Here is an 18,362-nt window from a genome sequence, read left to right on the forward strand (position 1 = left end):
GGGGACACTCAGCACATACTGCATAATTTAACTACCTAGTACTGAAAATGCACTGTAATAGTGGTTACATTATAATACTGATAGTCTTGTTTATTTAACGTTGCAAAACTCACCTGAATTAACCCTGGAAGGGCGAGAGTTAGAGGTCGCCTGTACTAAGACCCTTTCTATGGAATTAAGACACTACGAATAAAGATTGATTCAAATCTGATTTTCCAAGGAGAGGTTAAGAAGGGTAATCGGGTAGTAGATTTGAGATGCATCTCAGCACATGACAGTGATAAGAAAATGTATAACAACTATTTTTTTCCCGTGTTAAACATGGAAAAAATAAAGCCGAACTTATATATATATATCATGCTTTCTTCCCTGAAATCTTGAAGATAAAATGTTGTCCTCGGCGATCACAGCCTGTCTACAGAGTTCAAACGTTAGGGGGGGAAATTACCCCTATTTGGAAATAAAGAGTCACGTCTGACGTACTCAAAGGAAGATGAGGCCAGTTGCATCTAAGGTGATTAAACACAGTGCAAGTGCGGACGCAACAAACGCATCGTTTCAGGACGGCAAACCTGTAGATATTTGATATTTAATAAACCGCCAATTTATTTAAAGGACCCTGCATGAACAGATGTGTCAGAGGCGGAATGGGGTATACGGAGAAACACTCAACAAAGTATCCTGTGCCTTTAAAAAGCAATCCCCCCCCCTTCCATTTTTTTTGTGGTACTGTAACGATGGTAGTGATGGAGGGGAGAGGGTTCCTTCCCACCCATTTTGCGAAAAACACCACCGATGTCCACTTCTCTCTCCGGTCGGCAGGACCCGCCCCTCTAAGGGGGAATCGGGTATTATGATTGGCCTAGAACCTCCGGAGATTCCAGGAAGGTCTTTGCTGATTGGTGCAGGAGGGCCGCTTTTCAAGGATGTGGGCGTGGCGGAGGCCGCGGGGTCAAACGATGCAGGTAGGTACGTACTTCCACCATGTTGACGAACTGCGGGCTGGAGTGTTAGCGGGTAAACAAACGCTGACATGGTTCGCAGCTTTCTTTTAACAGCGCATTTATTTTTAAACCGCGTTAGCTGAGGGGTTTTTTCCCCCCCTCTCTCTATCACGGTCGAACCCTTCAGTCTTTAAAACCCGCTCTTTATATTTTTCTTTCAAACCCATTTCTTCTCAAGGTGGGGACAAGAATGCGGTGCAGCTAAACTTTTTTTTTTTGCAACCTGTCTTGGGGGGAAAAAAAACACCCCAAGGACGCGATTTCCAACGAAACGGGGAGATATTAAATGTAATGTATCCGGCTTATTTTATTGGAGGGGTTGGGGGTGGTCTTATTTTGTTAAACCTCGTCGACTTTTGAAACATCGGCAAAGCTACCTGCTAGTTGTAGTTATTAGAAAATAACGGGTTAATTTGTTTTGGATTTATTACATAACTCGGCAACACCAGGCTTTGCAAAACGTAGCGGTGATTAACGCAGGATTAAATTGTATATTTTTAAAATGCGCTTCCGTAACTAGCATAGAGCAGTGTAGTGACCAGATTGCATTGGTATTGTTGTGCATGAACTGTGCGTCGATTGCGGGCTTCTCAGTTTCCGTTTGAGTAAAACATCTGCCGGTGTCTTGTCTAGATTCCCTGCGAGTGTTTTGGATTCGGAACCCCAGAACCGTGTGTCCGTTTCGAGCCCAGCTGGACCCCCAGCCCCGCCGGTGCTTGCCATGGCGTGGGCTCTGAAACTGCCGCTGGCGGACGAGGTGATCGAGTCCGGTCTGGTCCAGGATTTCGATGCCAGCCTTTCCGGGATCGGACAAGAGCTCGGAGCCGGGGCTTACAGTATGAGGTACGGAGCCCAGGGATTTCCTCCCACGGGAATCTTTTTGTGCGTTTTTAATAGGTCATTTGTATGAGGTCACCCCAGAAAATTGATGCGTGGGTGGGGGGAGTGATTGTGTCAGACTGTGCGTTGTGTTAGCGGGAGGTCTCTGTCCCTTGTTTCCTGGAAATTGGAGAATTCGGAAGTTTACAAAAAAAGGCAGAGGCGACGTAATCCATGTAATTGTAAAGTCTTTGAAGTTTCAGAGACTAGTCTTCAGACGATCAAGGTCTTAAGTACGATTTAAAAAAATAGTCAGAGCAATTTTAGCGGTTTCTTTCTGTGGATGGCGGGTGTTGCGTGCTCGCTGTTTCACCTGAAGCGTGGGTTGCAGATATTGGGCGGACCGAGCTGCTTTGCCGGGCTTGGTCAGTGCAGAAATCCGACATGGATCGGAGCTGCCATGTGATGGCATTCGTCTTAATTTCCAAGGAGGAATGGTATCTTTGTTTACTGGAACTGTGCCCTGTCTGTGTGCAGTAGATGTCTAGAATAACATTCTGTTAGAGTCTTGAACTCGTATGAACGCTTTTGAAAGTGAAATAGGCCGACAGTGTATCAGCTTGGCAACTGGTCATGGCAGCTGTTGGCAAAAGAGCCCATAAGGGATAGTTTGTTGTATCAGTAAAACAACACAGCAGTGACTGTACAACATTTGACACAAGGTGCATGCTGAGAAAGACGCTTAAGGTTTATTTCTGGAACAAGTCTAAGCTGTAGTTTAGTTTGTAGTGCTTTACTGACCTTGATTGGAATACCGTCTTTGATCAATGTATTTCTAAGGCACTTTTCATCCTATGGGATCCCAAATTGCTTCACGTATAGAAGATGTTCCCTCTTGTCCTCCACTGAACAGCAGGCCAGCCATAGAATAGATCTGATGTTGGAGTGACAATAAGCATCACCAATTGAATCAATGGGAAATTTAGACTGGCCCGGTTGTGCAATAGTGCAGTTTAGACAGGGCACTGGGGTTGACAACCCTACTTTTCCAAAAAGTTCCAGTGTCATGGGATCTTTAATGACCTAGTCACTAGGACCTCTGTATAACAGCTCATCCAAGGACAGCGCCTTCTGCAGCACAGTGTCCCCAGTATACTGGGGCTTTGGTTTGCAGATTCTGGTCCAGGAGGAAGAGCGCCCCCTGCTGTTCCACCAGCACCACTAACAGTAGCAGCCTGGTCTTCCTTAAGGACTCCTCTCCCAGTATTGACCAGGCTGCATGTGATTTACATCCGAGATCTGAAGAGATCAGGTTACGAGGTAGTGTTGGACAGGTGTGAATTCAAGAGCTGTCTTTTTAGGTGTCAGAGGACTGTTTAAAACTTTGAGGTACATTTCTGAACCCATTCCACCTTTTTAAATAGTGTTTCCACTGAGTGATAAATAATATCCATCTAGCCACACATCCATTTTCTAACTGCTTTATTTAATTCTGGGTCACATGGGCACTGGAGCCTAACCCGACAAGCAGCGGGCGCAAGGCAGGGTACACCCTGGATGGGATGCCAGTCCATTGCAGGGCACAGACTCACACTAGGGCCGTTTTTGCCAGAAGCCAGTTAACCTGCCATTATGTCTTTGGACTCAAACACCACACAGATAGCACCGCAGGTCTGGAATTGAACCCAGGGCCCCAGCGCTGTGACACAGCAATGCTGAGCACTGTGCCTCCGTGCCACTCCACCACCCCATGTGTGAACCCGTTAGATTTCATTTTCACAGAGACCTAGAGTGTGTTTTTAAAGTAGTGTGCAGTCAAAAGGTGACGGTGCATAACTTTCAGTTGCACAATTGGGTTATTAAACTTATTTTTTTGTGTGTGGGATTTAATGCTAAATGCATAAAAACAATTGAAGAGTTGGTGACTCGATTTTAACATTACGATCTCGTGTGCATTCATCAAACAACATTTACCTGACTTCACTTAATAAGGTCGCTTGGCATAAGCTAATATTCCACACTGTAACACTTTTCAGTATAGTAGTCTACTAAATGCTGAAAGATGCTTTTCCTGTCTATTTCGACTTACATACTACCTGCACTTAGAAACACTAAAAGAAAACTACTGTGTGACAGTGTGTACGATGGGTGGCATACTGGGGTGAGGGCATGCTGTTTTGCCATGTTAGACTGTTGTAGAACCTGAACACTGACTGTCCCAGAGCACTGCACGCAGGCTAGGGGCAATCAAGCTCAAACAATAAAACCTTAAGCTCATTCCCTTTGAAGCCTGCACGCTGACACAGCCACCTGCCCTAGCGTGGTGCATGGTTAAAAGCACTTTAGGGTTAAAAACTGTGAAGACTAGCAGTAGGTTTGGTTGAAATACATCAGATGTGATTTATTCCTATTCTGCACAGCGAGTGTCGGTGTACGAGCACATCTGCAGTAATGTTGCACCTACATTCTGGAAGGAATATAAGTTATTGGGGAGCAAAACACACTTGCATGTTGATCCTTGTTTAGTTATTGAGATATTCTTATCCTAGTTTGAGATATTTGCTTAAAATACTTATCGAGACCATCGGGTGGAAGGCTGGAAAGTAAGGCTTCTTTTATTTTTGTCTATAATATGCATTACGGGAGTAATGGAGCACATGTTAGGGCTGGGGTGTGGGTATCAGTATTTAAGCTTTTCCCTTCTGTAATTTTGACTTTTAAAGTATAATATAAAAGTGGTTTGAGCTTGTTTGTAGACTACTGTACGTTCTTGTTCTCTTCTGCTAACTATCACCAGATAGCAGGGTTTGTTCCTGTAATCCAGAAAGCAGCATGTCTCTTATTTAAATGTCTCCTTTATTTCCTTTGCTTCAGGATTCCTAGATCTGAGCCTCTGCTTGTTTCCACATGTCACAGGAAGGGATTATGGTGTCATTCTGAAATCCCAGCTGTGTGGAGAATAGAAAGCTCGGAGCCCTTTGTAAAATGGCTTGTGTTTCAAAAAGGCGTTACGTGGTGTAAGGCGTTTGCGCTGCCAACCTCCGGCTTTTCCTCTTTTTTCTTCCCTGGGAAGGCGACCCGGGACGTTACCGATCTGGAGATAGGCTGCCTTGCCCCACCCCGCCCCCCCTTTGCAGACGAGGTGGCGTAGTACAGTGAAAGTGTGGTTTGTTAGGCATGTGTGATGCGTTTTTCCAGACACATGAGCTTCACTCGAGAGTGGAGCAGGTTCCTTCCCAGTGCGTCCACTGTCCTGCATGGGCGTGTCCTGGACGGGGGCAGGCAGTGCCGCGTGATGGCCGATGCACGTTACCGTAGACCAAGTTCTCTTACTCCGGGGAGCTCGTGTCGGGGTTCTCCTGTGAAGGCACGCCGGACCACCGCTCCCAAAACATTCCCAGATACAATGGGACACCTCCAGCCTAAGCCGCCGACGTTAACACGGTTATTTCAGGTTTCAGAAACAGCCAGAACATAAATATCTTCGTCCAGGAATAATTAGAAAGCCACTTAATCCTTGTAGGGGTTGTGGCAGTTTGGGGAAAAGCACAGGGTCCAAGGTAAGAGTACACCCTGGATGGGAAGCCCATCCAAGAACATGCAAACTCCACACAGAAGGCTCACCAGCCCAGAATCAGGCCCTGAACCCAGGAGCTGGGAGGCAGTGGTGTTCACCACCATGCCATCCTAAAAATACATTAGATGTGAAGCACCTCTTGCAGTCATCCTGAGGGTCTTGTGTGAGCGCACACCTGGGTCCAGTTGCAGTGCTGCTGTGTGTGTCTGCTGCCATATGGTTCTGTGAATTTCTCTTGGCTGCTTCACTGGTAGACCTTGAAGTGTGTTGGCTCTTTCCCGTTATGCGTCTTAATCGATGCTTGTGGATCATAATCTGAGGGATGCCTGGGCAGAGTGCATGCATGTCTAACAGGGCCGTTGCGCCAGGGCTCGCTCTGTGGAACGAGGGTGTGATTATAGGGCTCTGGCTAACCGGCCAGCACTGAGCAGGTGTCCACCTGCCCTGGTGCCGCTGCAGTGCCGCTTCCATGAATGCGTGAGCTCATCAGCATGTGGATGAGGAGGGGGTGAAGCGCGTGTGTTGGGGCCGGTCTCCATGGTGCCACTCCTGGAAGCTGTGCGGTGGGGAGGGGGAGTGACGTGAGAAGGCGCCTTGCCTGGTGTTCTCACCTTGCAGAACTGCAGGTCAGGCAAGTGAGACCTGGGAGCCCTTCAGGACTAGGACCCAGTGTGCGTATCCTGAGCAGACACTGGGAAGAGATTAGCTTCCCTTGTGCCTACAGAACTGTTGCGTGTCCATACTTGTGTGTGGGGGAGATCCCCTGTAGAATCCTGGAGTTCCCAGTCCCTGTCCTCGGGATCCGGAAAATCCAGTAGGATACCCGTTTCTTTAGTGTTTCAAAAGGCTTTTACACCTGGTGAGCCTTTTCAGAAGCAGGTCGTGGTTGAAATGATGCAGCTGGGCCTTTCTCCATGGTCCTTGGGGTGTCGGTTGTTGGCGATATAAAGAGAACTAGGAAAGACTGGGGACTTTCTCCTTGGGAGGTGAAGCCATTTCAGGTGTTGCAAGCTGCAGGTGTGGTCCAGTAGGCAGAAGGCAACGTTTGTGCATCTTTAATATAGTTAAATTTCAGTGCCAAGCTGGAGTTCTGTGCTGTTACGTTGGGGGATCTGTGATGAACTGGAAATGTAAAGAGTAAGCGCTCAACACCATGGAATTGAGAACATAAGGGAAAAGCATGTAGCCTGTTTAGCCTGCTTGGTTGTTAGTAGTTAACTGGTCTGAGGATCTCTTCCAGCCCTTGCTGGAATGAAGCCAGGGTATCAAGTTCAGCAGCTTGGCTGGGTAGTTGGTTCTCTGCTCCCAGAACTCCGAGTAAAGAAGTCCCTCTTGTTCTCAGTTTTAAGTGCATTTCTCCCCATTTTCCACTTGTGCTCTCTGGTTGGTGTGCCAGTGTTGATTCAGCGACTGTCCATGTACACATGTGGACATAATGGATTAACCTAAAAAGTGTGCGCAGCAAAAAATATTTATCCTTTTTACAAATTGCTGACATCTGGGCGCTGTAGCATTTTTTCCCCCCAACATTGTTTGCAATGAAACAGCGTATGCAATGGGATTATGTGATGCATAACAGTATTTCACTTGTGTTTCAGTAATATTTCACAAACGCAAAACAGATCGTGCCATGAAATTGTGCAGAAATCTCCTAAAACCAAAACGGCGGGTTCAAGTGGCTTGAACATATTGTGTTTCACACATTGTCTTGCAATGGTCACAAAGGTCCTTCCTGCACGAGGCCTTGGAGCTCCACATCTGTAATAGGACCTGTGGCGTCTGTAATAGGCTCTGAAGGGGGCAAGCAAGAGTAATGCTGACGAAGTCCCAGCGTTCAGCTGTCCCAGCGTTCCAGCAGCCTCCGAAACATTTCAGTTGTCTTCCTCTTCAGATTAATGCGCGCCCATGATGACGACCACGATGTTTTGAGGAGACAAGTGTACTTTTTAATTCAACACGAAACAGCTGGTCTCCAAGCACTGCTCTCCTGGTTTCTAGTTTCAGAATGACCCCCCAAAAAGGCGTTTTTTTAAATAGCTGCAGACAGTTTCAGTGCCACTTCTGCATGGCTGTATATACATTGTCACCACGAACATAGCATTTCTACAGTAGGTACTCGGTACTTGGTACTCGCAGCACTCCACCCCCTGCCTAGAATTGTGTTTTTGTTTTTCCACTAATTTTTCCACATCAAAAGGCTAAAAAGTTAAATATTTTTCTACAGTTGTAACATGTAAAGGATTCATGGCCTAATGATTTGAAAGGTCCCAAGTTTTATAAAAGCACACTTGTTTAAAATGTTTGTTCCAGATGCACTGTAAGTGTATGACTGTTTTCAGGAAGAGGCTAAGACTGACACTGGAAAAGAGTTAATTCAGTGCTGGTGTTAGTATTGCTTCAGTCTTGGTTGCCTAAATGATGAGAATTTAAACCACAAAGTGCTGCTCTGTAGGTGTGAATGTGCATCCACAGACATGGGCGATGCTCGGTTCCCAAGGCATTGTGGGAGTTCTTCTGCATGCCTGTTGTCGGGAAGGGGTCGGGCCTTCCTTCTGACGCCGACTCCAGGGGGCTCGGATTTCAGGGTGTTTCTGCTGAGAGGGCTGGCGTTCCGTCTTGCCCAGTGGAAACTTGGCAGAGATTTACTGGGTCTAACATAAGCAGGGGTCGGGCCACTGAGCTCCCGGCATTACTGGAGTGGCGGGTTGTGTTCTGATTTAAAACCGCAGGCGCCCTCCCCTGGGCAGCTCCTTGGTACAAGTCAGATTCTTGGACGGAGACCCTAAAAACATCCAGCGCAATGCGAAACGAATAAGCAGAGCCTCTTATGAGCCTGCAGCAGTAAATCAGCTCATTCTCCCACATGAAGGGCTATGTTCCTACAGCATTTTCCTAATTTACCATGCTGTTTGGAAAGGGGGAGAGTTAAGTGGCAGCAGTAAATGTTTTCATTACTGTGGCTCTGTAAATACAGGTCTGATTGGAAAGTTATAAAGTGTCTTAGGTTGTCCAGAATGAAAATTGCTGCTTGGTTTGTGTTTTAAAAGAACAGCGCAGCTGCACTGAAATTTCACTGTCGTGGTCCAAACTTCTTAACTTTTCATTGATTGTGTTGAAGGTGAGAGAGTGGAGACTTTTGTCCTCGCCATGATAGGATGTTAATATTGATTTGTTTTTTTTTTGTTTTCCAACTGTCCTTGTATTTACTGATGCCACAAGAATCGCTGCCGCTGTATAAGCTGGCTGGCTAGCATTGAGGCGGGAATCGGCATCCGGAAACCTGGAGTTCCGAGTTCATAAAACATTTGGAATTCCAGGAACCTGTAGGCAACTGAAAAGAAAACGGCTGAGCCGTCTGTTCTGCCCACGCTCAAACGTAGGGATGAATGAGCTGCCCTGTGTAGTCAAATCCTTGTGCTGCCTGTGCTGAGTTTCATAACATTTCATTTACATTGGCCTCAATTCACCTTTGTACCTGCAGGCATTTTCAAGCCCTGCTTTCCTGTAGATAAGCATCTTCTATATTGTAAACGGGAAAGCTGACTGGCAGGTCTGATCTGTCCCAAGCCCTCATCTGTCTTCTCAAAGTCTGCTGACGGATTCACTGATCGTTCTCAAGATGCATACCTCCCTTTTAAAGAGAACTTGCACTCATTTTATCATCACTAGATCCCGATTTAGCAAATCTTCACCCTCTGGTTGTTGGGCATTTCTTTATAGTCGGCTATAATTATAGCGTTGTGGGAGTAGAGAACAAGCTACAAAACCATGTAGTTGAAGTCGATACTGTGGATCCTTTGGAGGGATGAGATCTTCTGATCAATTAGCTCCTAATTGCCCAACAGGCCAGCTGACCTAGATGGCCTCCTGTGTTTTGTAATGTCGTCATAGACGGCACCACAACATGGTGTCCTGGTCTCACAGCTCTCTGGGGTCCTGAGCAAAACTCTAGCCGTGGTCTCCTTCGTATCCCTCCGCATGTCTATGTCATTCTGGCTGCTGTAGTGTCCTCTCTCACAGCCCAGAGACATGCTAGCTGCACTGCTGTCTCTGAATGATCTCTGTGCGCGCGCCCAGTGATGAGCTGGTCTCCACTCTGGCTAGAATGTTGCCGCTATTACAAAAAAAATAATCTCATTTGCTTTTCTTTTCTGCCGTGAACTGCACAACATTCAATAATCCGACTCGTCTGTCACTCTTGTGTCCCGGCTACCCCCTGCCTGGGAAATAATGCTCTCTTGAGCACTGTACAAATGTAAATGCCGAGAACTGCAATGCAGTTTCAAGCAGTTTTTACTTTTGTCCTGTATTAGATGTTTGGGAAAGAACAAGCTTGCTTCAGTCCTCATTTTTTTGGGCAAATTGAAAGAAATGACTGTAATTCTAAGGACGAGTTTATGCCAAAGAGGAAAGGTTGAATGCTGCAAGCTTTTGGTGTCATGGTACAATACTACGGTACAGTGCTGATTTATATAGTGCCTTGCAGCCAAGAGCTGCCCTTTAAAAGCACTGCCTAGAGTTGATATAAAATCAAATGCAAACAGAGGTTGAGGTGGAATCTGGGACAGAGTCCCATTAGACAGCTCCTTGAGATGCCACCTTGAATTTTACAGTTGTACTGTTAAAAGTGATCCTGAGCCCTGAGTCACCCCTCAGGGCAAGGACAGGTGTTAGGGTGATGGCAGAAGGATCTGAGCCTTGCAATGATTCATGTGTCAACAGAGGAACCTTGAAATGGGTACAGAAAGAGACTGGAAGCTCGTGGCTGCTGTTTAAGAATGCAAGCGTCAAGGTTTCTAGTCCTAGCTGGGATGTTATCTGATTGCAAATCTGTCTTCTTACGGATTTTCCTTTTAACCTGCTTCTAATCTGAGCTCCTCAAGCTCCTGTTCCCTGTGCTTCTTGCCTCCCTTAGATCTTCGAACTCTGACCCTCTGCCTTTCCTGGGAACTGAATCTGATCCCCTAGGTCAAAGAGCAATCAGGAGTCCAGGAATGCTGGATCTCTGTTCCTGGAGCAATGTTTGCCAGTCCTGGTCCTGGTCCCCTTAGTTCCTGCAGGGATTCATCGCAGATCAGCACTCGGTTACTTAACTAAGCTCTTTGTTGAACTAATTTAAGAAAAGTTTAGAAGGATCTTATGATCTGTGACTGGTATAGTAAGAGCTTTGGCTGGATAGAAAAAACAGCATGCACTGGGTTCACCAAGATCAGGACTGGGGAGTCCTGTCTTGCAGACGTGCTTGAGGCTAGTACTTTGTTTTCCAGGGAAATCAATATGTTGGGGGGGGATTACTGTCTTCCAGAGCTTGTCTGTAAGATTGTTTAACACCAAGAGCTGACCGTAGAGGGCCTGCTGCCCTCTCCCTACTGTCGCATTGCTCTGTGGTGACCTGACAGCTCTGTGATCCATCTTGTCACAGCTCTTTGAGGTGCCTGTACTGTATATAAAGTGACGATCAGGCAAAATGGCACCGTGGTGAATTAGTCCGTTTCTCATGGATCAACCCTAAACGGCCAGGATAGCAATGAGGAATGATCGTCATTGACGGCCATATTGCTCCTGTTACACATGACTGGTTTTAGATGCATCAGCTGAAACCTTAAGGCTTCCAAGTCAGGCAATGAGTTTTCACCATTGATACAGCACTCTGCCTTCCGTCGTTTAGTTTTCTTGCTCTAGGTTTATTGGAAGGACGGTTCACAGTCCGGAGAGTTTGCTGAATCCGAGCGCTCAGAAACCCGTGAGCTCGGGAAGCGGTTTCGCAGAGCCCGCTCTTTGGGAAAGACAAATGCCGATGGACGTTGTGCCTGCAGGGCGTTGGCATGCCCGCCGGCCGCAGCGCCGAACGGGTGGGATGGCTTCAAGCCCGCGAAATCGGTAGCGTGATCGGTAGCCGCTCATGTTTCCTTCTCCGGCCTGCGCCCGCGGTCACCTGCCCTCGGTGGCCGACCTGGCCCCAGCTTGGCGAGAGCGCGGCTGTCTCCGCCGTGCCTGCCTGCCTGCCTCGGAGAAGCGAGCCGTCTCCAGGGAAACGGAGAGATGGGAAGAAACGGACTGCCTCCCGCTCCCCAGCTCCCCCTCCCCCCTGCAGCTGCTGCTGAGTTACCGACCTGCTGATTGCTGGGGCTGCTGGCTTGTTACCTGGGAGGAGCCCTGGCTTCGGGGGGGGCGGGGCGCTCGGCAACCCCTGGCAATCCCCATCATCCCAGGGCAGCCCCGGTACCTGTGCCTTCAGAGGCCTCTTCAGCCAGTGTGTCTCAGTAGCCCTCCTGTTTTACTTTGCCACCTCCGGGAGCTGGGTTATGAAAAGCAGACGTTTTTATGACTTTGGGCCACCTTGGGGGGGGGGGGGGGGAGGCACCCTTTTTTTTCTCTGACAAAGAACTGACGGGTGTCTGTTCAGGGGCACCAGCTTCACTGTTCATCCACTGTAAGCGGATGGTTTCAGGATCTGTGTCGGCATCTAATGATTAGCTTGGAGGTGTTGGTGCATTTCTGTGATGGGCTGCTCGAGTTCAGCCATGTTGAGCTTTGTTGTATTAAGGACTCTGAACAGTCTTGATTGTCTTGTACTTCGGGGTCATTTTTATGGTTTTGTTTTTTAGCAAATCTAGACCTGCTGCTTCTTTTTCTCCTTGATCGCACCTTTTTGGTAGAGATGGGCAGATTTGGCAGGTTTCGGTGTTATCCAGGTAAATGTGACCTTTTTTCTCATTTGAACAGGTGCCTCCGCATTTGTGCAAGGATAAGCGAATGGCCCATTGTCAAAGAGGTCATGTGCCGTTACAGTGCGACGTGTGGCTTCGCTGGACACTGACCATGTGGTTCCTCGTAGACCCATGTGTTGTCAGACTGACCCTGAATAATCAGGCCGAAGCGTCATATCACAATTGTGCACAATGCTGTTCCATGAATTAGTTTTGGAAGAGCAGTGTGTTTTGCATTCGAAACTGTGAAATGAGATATAGGAATGTTTTGTTGTGTTAGGGTGGCTTTTTCAGAGATGGGCTCTACTCATAGTCAAGGATAGTCAAGAGGAGACTTGATTTTTAACCATCGACGCTAGGAAACATTTCAAAACAAGCTCAGAAAGCAGCAGGCATGCCAGCAAACAGGACCCTGCTTGAGTACTGTCAGCGCCAACGCTGAAATAAGCTTTTTTAGCACAGAGCATTATTCACTCCTGGGATTAATCTCGGCGCCACAACAGCACCCTCTCTCCATGCTGGGCTCTTCCGACACGGATCTCTCAACGGGCCCGTCCTTCCTCTCTTTCTCCCACAGCGACGTCCTCGCCCTCCCCATCTTCAAGCAGGAGGAGTCCAACCTCCCCCCCGACAATGAGAACAAGATCCTGCCCTTCCAGTACGTGCTGTGCGCCGCCACCTCGCCCGCCGTCAAGCTGCACGACGAGACGCTCACCTACCTCAACCAAGGTGAGGCCACTGTGGGCGTGAGGGACGAGCGCAGCTCTCCCTGTCCCTGGCCGGGGTCCGATCCCGGTCGCTCACAGGCTCTGGACACACACGGCTCTTCTCCCTAGACAGCAGATACTGTAACTCCCCCACACTGAAAAGCCAGGTCTTCTGCCGCTGGAGAGTCTTACCTTCTCAGAGGGGGGGGGTGATGTCACTTCTGTAACTCGGTGCTTGAGCCCTGTGACGCCTACACTTTCCAGACAAACTCAGAACTAACTAAATAAACCTGAGCTGTCCAGGAACGAGCTGCCTGTTATGCCCTAAGAAAGGCAGTCCTTTAATTTGCACGTCTGATGGAAATGGGGTTCCTCAACAGTCATGAAGCAAGAACAGGAGAGATTGTATTCTGTGTTAGGGGAGGATGATGTCATTTCACTGACTGGCTCAGTGCGTGAAGCCTGTGACACAGGCGACGAGCTCCTCAGCTTGGAGGTGGGAGAGAATGAGCTGCTGCTAAAGGTGACCAAGTCTGGTTTCTTTTGTTTCCCACCTGTGCCAGTTGCTTTCCAAAGTGATTAGGAGGAGGAAAAAAAAAAAAGATGGATCTGCAGTGGCTGGTGTTGCGTGTAGCGACTGCATAGTCCTCAACAGTGAAAGGTTTGAGAAACAGGGTTCAGCTAGTTTAATGGAGGATTAATTGAAACCTATTGTAACCCTCCAATACAATTAAGGAGGTTTAAGGAGATCTTGGTGGGCAGCCGTTGTCAACGCTTGGTGTTGGTAGACCCCTACTTGAAGCCAAATACGGCTACTTATTCCCTTCCTCGTGTTTAAGGGCAATCCTATGAAATCCGAATGCTAGACAACCGGAAGATGGGAGAATTGCCGGAAATTACAGGGAAGCTGGTGAAGGTAAGTTGTTTTAATGCAGTTTTTACTGTGCTTGTGAAGGATACTGGCGATTGAAAGTTTTATAATCTGCTTCCTTGTTTGGACATGAATACACATGAGCTTTAATTAGCCAGAAAGGCGTACTGTAAATGATGCTTATACACAGCCGGTCGCTTTCCACTTAAGCCTTAACTTGCCAAGTGCTGCGTTGCTCCAGAAGGCAGGCCTGGAAGCATGTTCCCAGCTCTCTGTGTTCTCCTCCCTGACCCTCCTTCCCGGCAGAGCATCATCCGCGTGGTGTTTCACGACCGGCGCTTGCAGTACACCGAGCACCAGCAGCTGGAGGGCTGGCGCTGGAACCGGCCGGGAGACCGCATCCTCGACCTGGGTGAGCGCTCGGTGTGGAGGGGCGGGGCCGGTGCTCTGCATGACTGAAGGGGCGGGGCTACACTGGGCAGGGCGTGGTTAGTCCTAGTGGGTGGGGCCTGCCTGTTGGAGGAGGCGGGTTGATGGGTGGGGCTTTGTCTTGGGGGTGAAGCGGGTGAGGAGGCATTATCATGGAAGGTGGAGATCGGAGTCAGTGGGTGTGTTTGCAAGGTGTTGTGAGGCTTTAGAGAGAAGGGGAGACCTGCTAGCAAGTGAGACTCACTATGAGTAGTCGGGTGAGGGGTGCAGTTGCTGATGAGGCTGGAACTAATTGGCATTAGTGTGTTCATTTGATTTGTTTTACTCTGGGGTACGTCATGTTTTTACCCATGTTTTCTTGGTTTGAGTTTTCAGCACCTTACACATGCATTTACTATGCAAATTAATAGTGTAATGTCACTGCTGTGTGCTTTGTTACTATGGCAGCACTACCAGAAAGCACACCAGTAGTGACAGTTATTGTCAAGTACAGTCAAAACCTGGTAAGATAAGAGTTTTACTGGGGTTCATTAACTTTGGCAAATAACTGAAATGCACAAGGCTTCCTTGGTCAGAACATTCAGAACTTGACTGAGCTGCTAAAAAAAGAAACAAGAGCATCTTAAGTGTGTTTCAGAGTAAAAATAACTCGGGCATGTGAGTGAGGCAGATGATTAGTTTGCATTTGCTAAGGACAGCGAATATTTGTGCTTGCTTGTCTATTTTATGCAGGCCTGGTAGCTACATAAGAGTTTAGAAATGAGAGAAAGCCATTTAGGTTAGTTGTTTTGGGGAATTTATTCAGCTGCTCTTGAAAGAAACATGGGTGTATAGGTTATTTCCAAATTTCCACAACCTTTTGTGTTACGAAAGTGATGTAGCTGTTGGCCCCTTTTTCCAGCCAGTACAAAAGTAAATAAACCTACATCAAGAGAGTACTTGGCTCTGGTCATGTTCAAGCAGGAAGTGATGTAATACTGTGTGGTTTTGAAGGCAAGGCATGTGGAAATTCTCTGCGAATCAAAGTTACTGTTGCATAGCAACCACATTAGAATTATTTTCCATTAGGAGAAAGCTGTTTCAAAATATTACCACAAACAATGTGTAACCTCTCAGCCAAATGTATGAAAAAAAGGAATTTGCTTGGATCGGTTCCAAGGAATTTGCTTGGATTGCTTGGAAATTTTAAAATAGCATAAATGAGTTTTTAATTGGGCAGGGAAACTAGTTTCTTACTCCAGAGCAGTTTAATCTGTCTTGTGTATTATGATTTGCTGGGTCAAAATATACTAATTGTACAGATGAAGCAGAAAAACAGTAATTTTCAATTTGTTTTATTTTCACGCATCTCTGTACTGATGGGCTCAGAAGAAGGAAAGAAGCTTGTAAGTGTTTCAGGATCTGTTGTTGGCGTGAATCAGGAGCTGCAGGTGTTGAAAGTTTCGGGCGGAGTAACATCCTTTGTTCTTGTCTTACTGTCCAAGACCGCGATGACAGGAGAAAGGGTTATGAGCTATATCGAATCCAGCTGTCCGTTTGCAGTATTGAATCTGGGGTAACACTGAATCTGGTGTAGGGGTTCCTGCATGGCTTCTGCTGGTAGCTCAGGATGAGCCCTTTAGTGCAGAAACTGCCAGATAGAATCTGGGCTTGGTCATTGTCAGACGGTTGAGGAGATCCAACATGGGGATCTCAGCATGGTGGGTGGGGGGGATCAGCTGTCCGAGCTGTCCTGGAGGGGTGGTGTGAGCAGGCCCCACTTGCCAGTCCGTGAGGCTGCCACCTAGTGGCTTTGCTGCGCTCCTGCATGCTTGCAGTGCATTCCTCTGTTCCAGGGCCCCGGTAGTTGACAGCCCTGGTGCCGTCTAGTCACCAGTGGCAAAAAGAGCCACTGCATTCACTCCCTGAACTGGAGGGAGGAGAGTCAGGGCGTGTCCTCCTGTCCTGCAGGGGCGCACTGCCCAGGGCCTGGAGGCCTGCAGTGTCTTCAAGTGTTCTAAATCGCCTAATTAGTGACTTAATTGATTTTGGGAATTTAAAGATATTGGAAAGGCTGAATCATGGCCTTCCAAGGAGGAGGGTTAGCACAAGGGAATTGGAATGAAACATGGCAGCTGAACCTGGCCTTAATTCTGCAGCTCTCTTCTCCTGCAGATATCCCAATGTCCGTGGGCATGATCGACCCCAGAGCAAACCCTACTCAGCTCAACACTGTGGAGTTCCTGTGGGATCCTTCCAAGAGGACCTCTGTGTTCATCCAGGTATCCAGAATTGCAGAAACATTGTAGCATAGCTAAGTTTTTCCCCATTTCTCTCAGAATGTTAGTTTCTCCACATTTTGCAGAAGGAATCAAATATTATTTTTTTTAATTTGCTAAAACAACCTTTGCAACAATCGGCCTGAGAGCACTTTACCGAAGTACACAAGTTAATGTAGCAACAGCTGGAACCTGAAAGGGTAGTATTTCTGCAAGGTACCAATAAATCAGCCATGCTGAGATTGTGTTGATGCCCTTTGATACAAAAACCTTTTGGAGAAATTCATTTAACTAATTCACACATCAGAATCTAGAGATCGCTGGTCAGAAAACTGCTTCGAGCCTACTAGGCCAGCTTCAACCAGTCTTCACTGATCCCTTTATGGTGTATTCCCGCCAGTAGAAATAATCTATAAAGTCGTGAGTCGGGGCTTCATAGAGGAAGAAGAGAAGATTTTTCAGTGAGAAGTGACACCAGACTGCAGAATCGAATCAAAGTGCACGCCGGCCAGAGTTCATTGCTCAAAGAACTCGAAGTGAATAGTGGTCAACAGTATATGAGTACTTCTTCGTTTTTTTTTACTCCAAAACAAAGGTTCAGACAATGGAATTGCTGTAAATGAACTTGAAATAAATCAGAAGTTTAATGTCCAGTTAGACCCTGACACTGTATGAGCCTGTGGAAATGGCTGGGGGATTTGCACAATACAGGATGTTTGCCAAGAGCATGAGTTCCTCCAGCGTCGTGATGCTACCTCTAGGTCCTGGAGAGCTGAGATTTAGGATTAAGAATGCTAAATGAAATTGGGGGTCAGGCAGCTCCAGTGCATGGTACAAAGTGTTGCTTGAGTACTTTCACCTATGTGATCATGCACAGTCCTATGCTGCCTCTCCCAGCTGTGTTGTTGTTGTAGTTATTAGAATGATAATTGGCGACCATTCGTACGTTCTGCTTCGGTCTAGGTGCACTGCATCAGCACGGAGTTCACCATGCGGAAACACGGGGGGGAGAAGGGGGTGCCCTTCCGGATCCAGATCGACACCTTCAAGGAGAACGAGAACGGGGAGTACACCGAGCACCTGCACTCTGCCAGCTGCCAGATCAAGGTCTTCAAGGTGAGTGCTGAGGGGGCGCCAGCCTGGCATTGATCCCCAGGAGTGCCTTATGCACCTCAGGAAAGGGCACTATGGCGGGGAGGGGGCAGCTGGTTTATTGGGGTTTCTGTTTGTGGCACTGTGTCTTTAGTGAACAGATTTGTCAAATTCTGGGCCAACTTTCTCTAAACCAACTGCCTTTTTTAAGCATTGAGCTCTTTGGGTAGTTGCATATCACATGCAGCAGTGTTGAGTCCAGGCTCATAAAAATCCCCTGAGGCTCTCCTGCCCGGGCGCTGGGCTGCAGCGTGTTCAGCATGGTGGGGGGTTCTTCCACTGCTTGTGTCATGTGTTCTGAGGGTCTGCAAGTTCCGATCAGGTTAAGCCGGCGGAGTTCGTGCTGGGGGCGACTTGTCCCTGATCCGCCATGTGTCCACGTGGGTTTGAACATTTTCCACAGTGGTTCCTCGTTTTGTTTTCTTGATCCGCGCAGCCCAAAGGGGCGGACAGGAAGCAGAAGACGGATCGGGAGAAGATGGAGAAGAGAACGCCGCAGGAGAAGGAGAAATACCAGCCGTCCTACGAGACCACCATCCTGACTGAGGTCTGCGAGGTTTCGTGAGAATTTCGGGAGGAGGGTGGGGGGATTTTCAGATCTGAGCCCCAATGGCTCAACTCTGTGGCTCACTTACACGGCTGGGTGGACTGGCGCCAAGTGTGGTAACGCACACTTCTGGGGGGCTCGAACCCCTTACCCCTCAGTCACGAGTCCAGAACCTTACCCACTACGCTAGCCCATCCCTAGAGTGGGAGGTCCTCCTGAGACTTGGGTCCCCTTGGCTTTTGACTGCAACTCTCAATACAGATGTTGCATTTCATGAAGTAGAATGAC

General features: G+C 47.8%; 1 protein-coding gene across 6 annotated transcripts in view; it reads left to right on the forward strand.

Moving 5' to 3' along the window:
• Positions 1-621: 621 nt before the first annotated feature.
• The window catches only part of tfcp2 (transcription factor CP2), a 32,772-nt gene continuing 15,031 nt past the window's right edge, over positions 622-18,362 (forward strand). Inside the window, exons 1-8 of one of the 6 annotated variants that reach the window (XM_069180757.1) lie at positions 622-969; positions 1,638-1,847; positions 12,688-12,839; positions 13,657-13,733; positions 13,995-14,100; positions 16,272-16,378; positions 17,339-17,491; positions 17,964-18,074. In XM_069180757.1, the coding sequence (XP_069036858.1) occupies positions 632-969; positions 1,638-1,847; positions 12,688-12,839; positions 13,657-13,733; positions 13,995-14,100; positions 16,272-16,378; positions 17,339-17,491; positions 17,964-18,074 (1,254 nt within the window). In that variant the 5' untranslated portion in view covers positions 622-631. Of the gene's footprint in view, positions 1,293-1,637; positions 1,848-12,687; positions 12,840-13,656; positions 13,734-13,994; positions 14,101-16,271; positions 16,379-17,338; positions 17,492-17,963; positions 18,075-18,362 lie in introns of all 6 variants that reach the window. The other 5 variants (XM_069180727.1, XM_069180805.1, XM_069180829.1 and 2 more) reach the window with 5 other exon arrangements.

The sequence above is a fragment of the Lepisosteus oculatus genome, chromosome 1 (assembly GCF_040954835.1).
Source record: "Lepisosteus oculatus isolate fLepOcu1 chromosome 1, fLepOcu1.hap2, whole genome shotgun sequence".
NCBI lineage: Eukaryota > Metazoa > Chordata > Actinopteri > Semionotiformes > Lepisosteidae > Lepisosteus > Lepisosteus oculatus.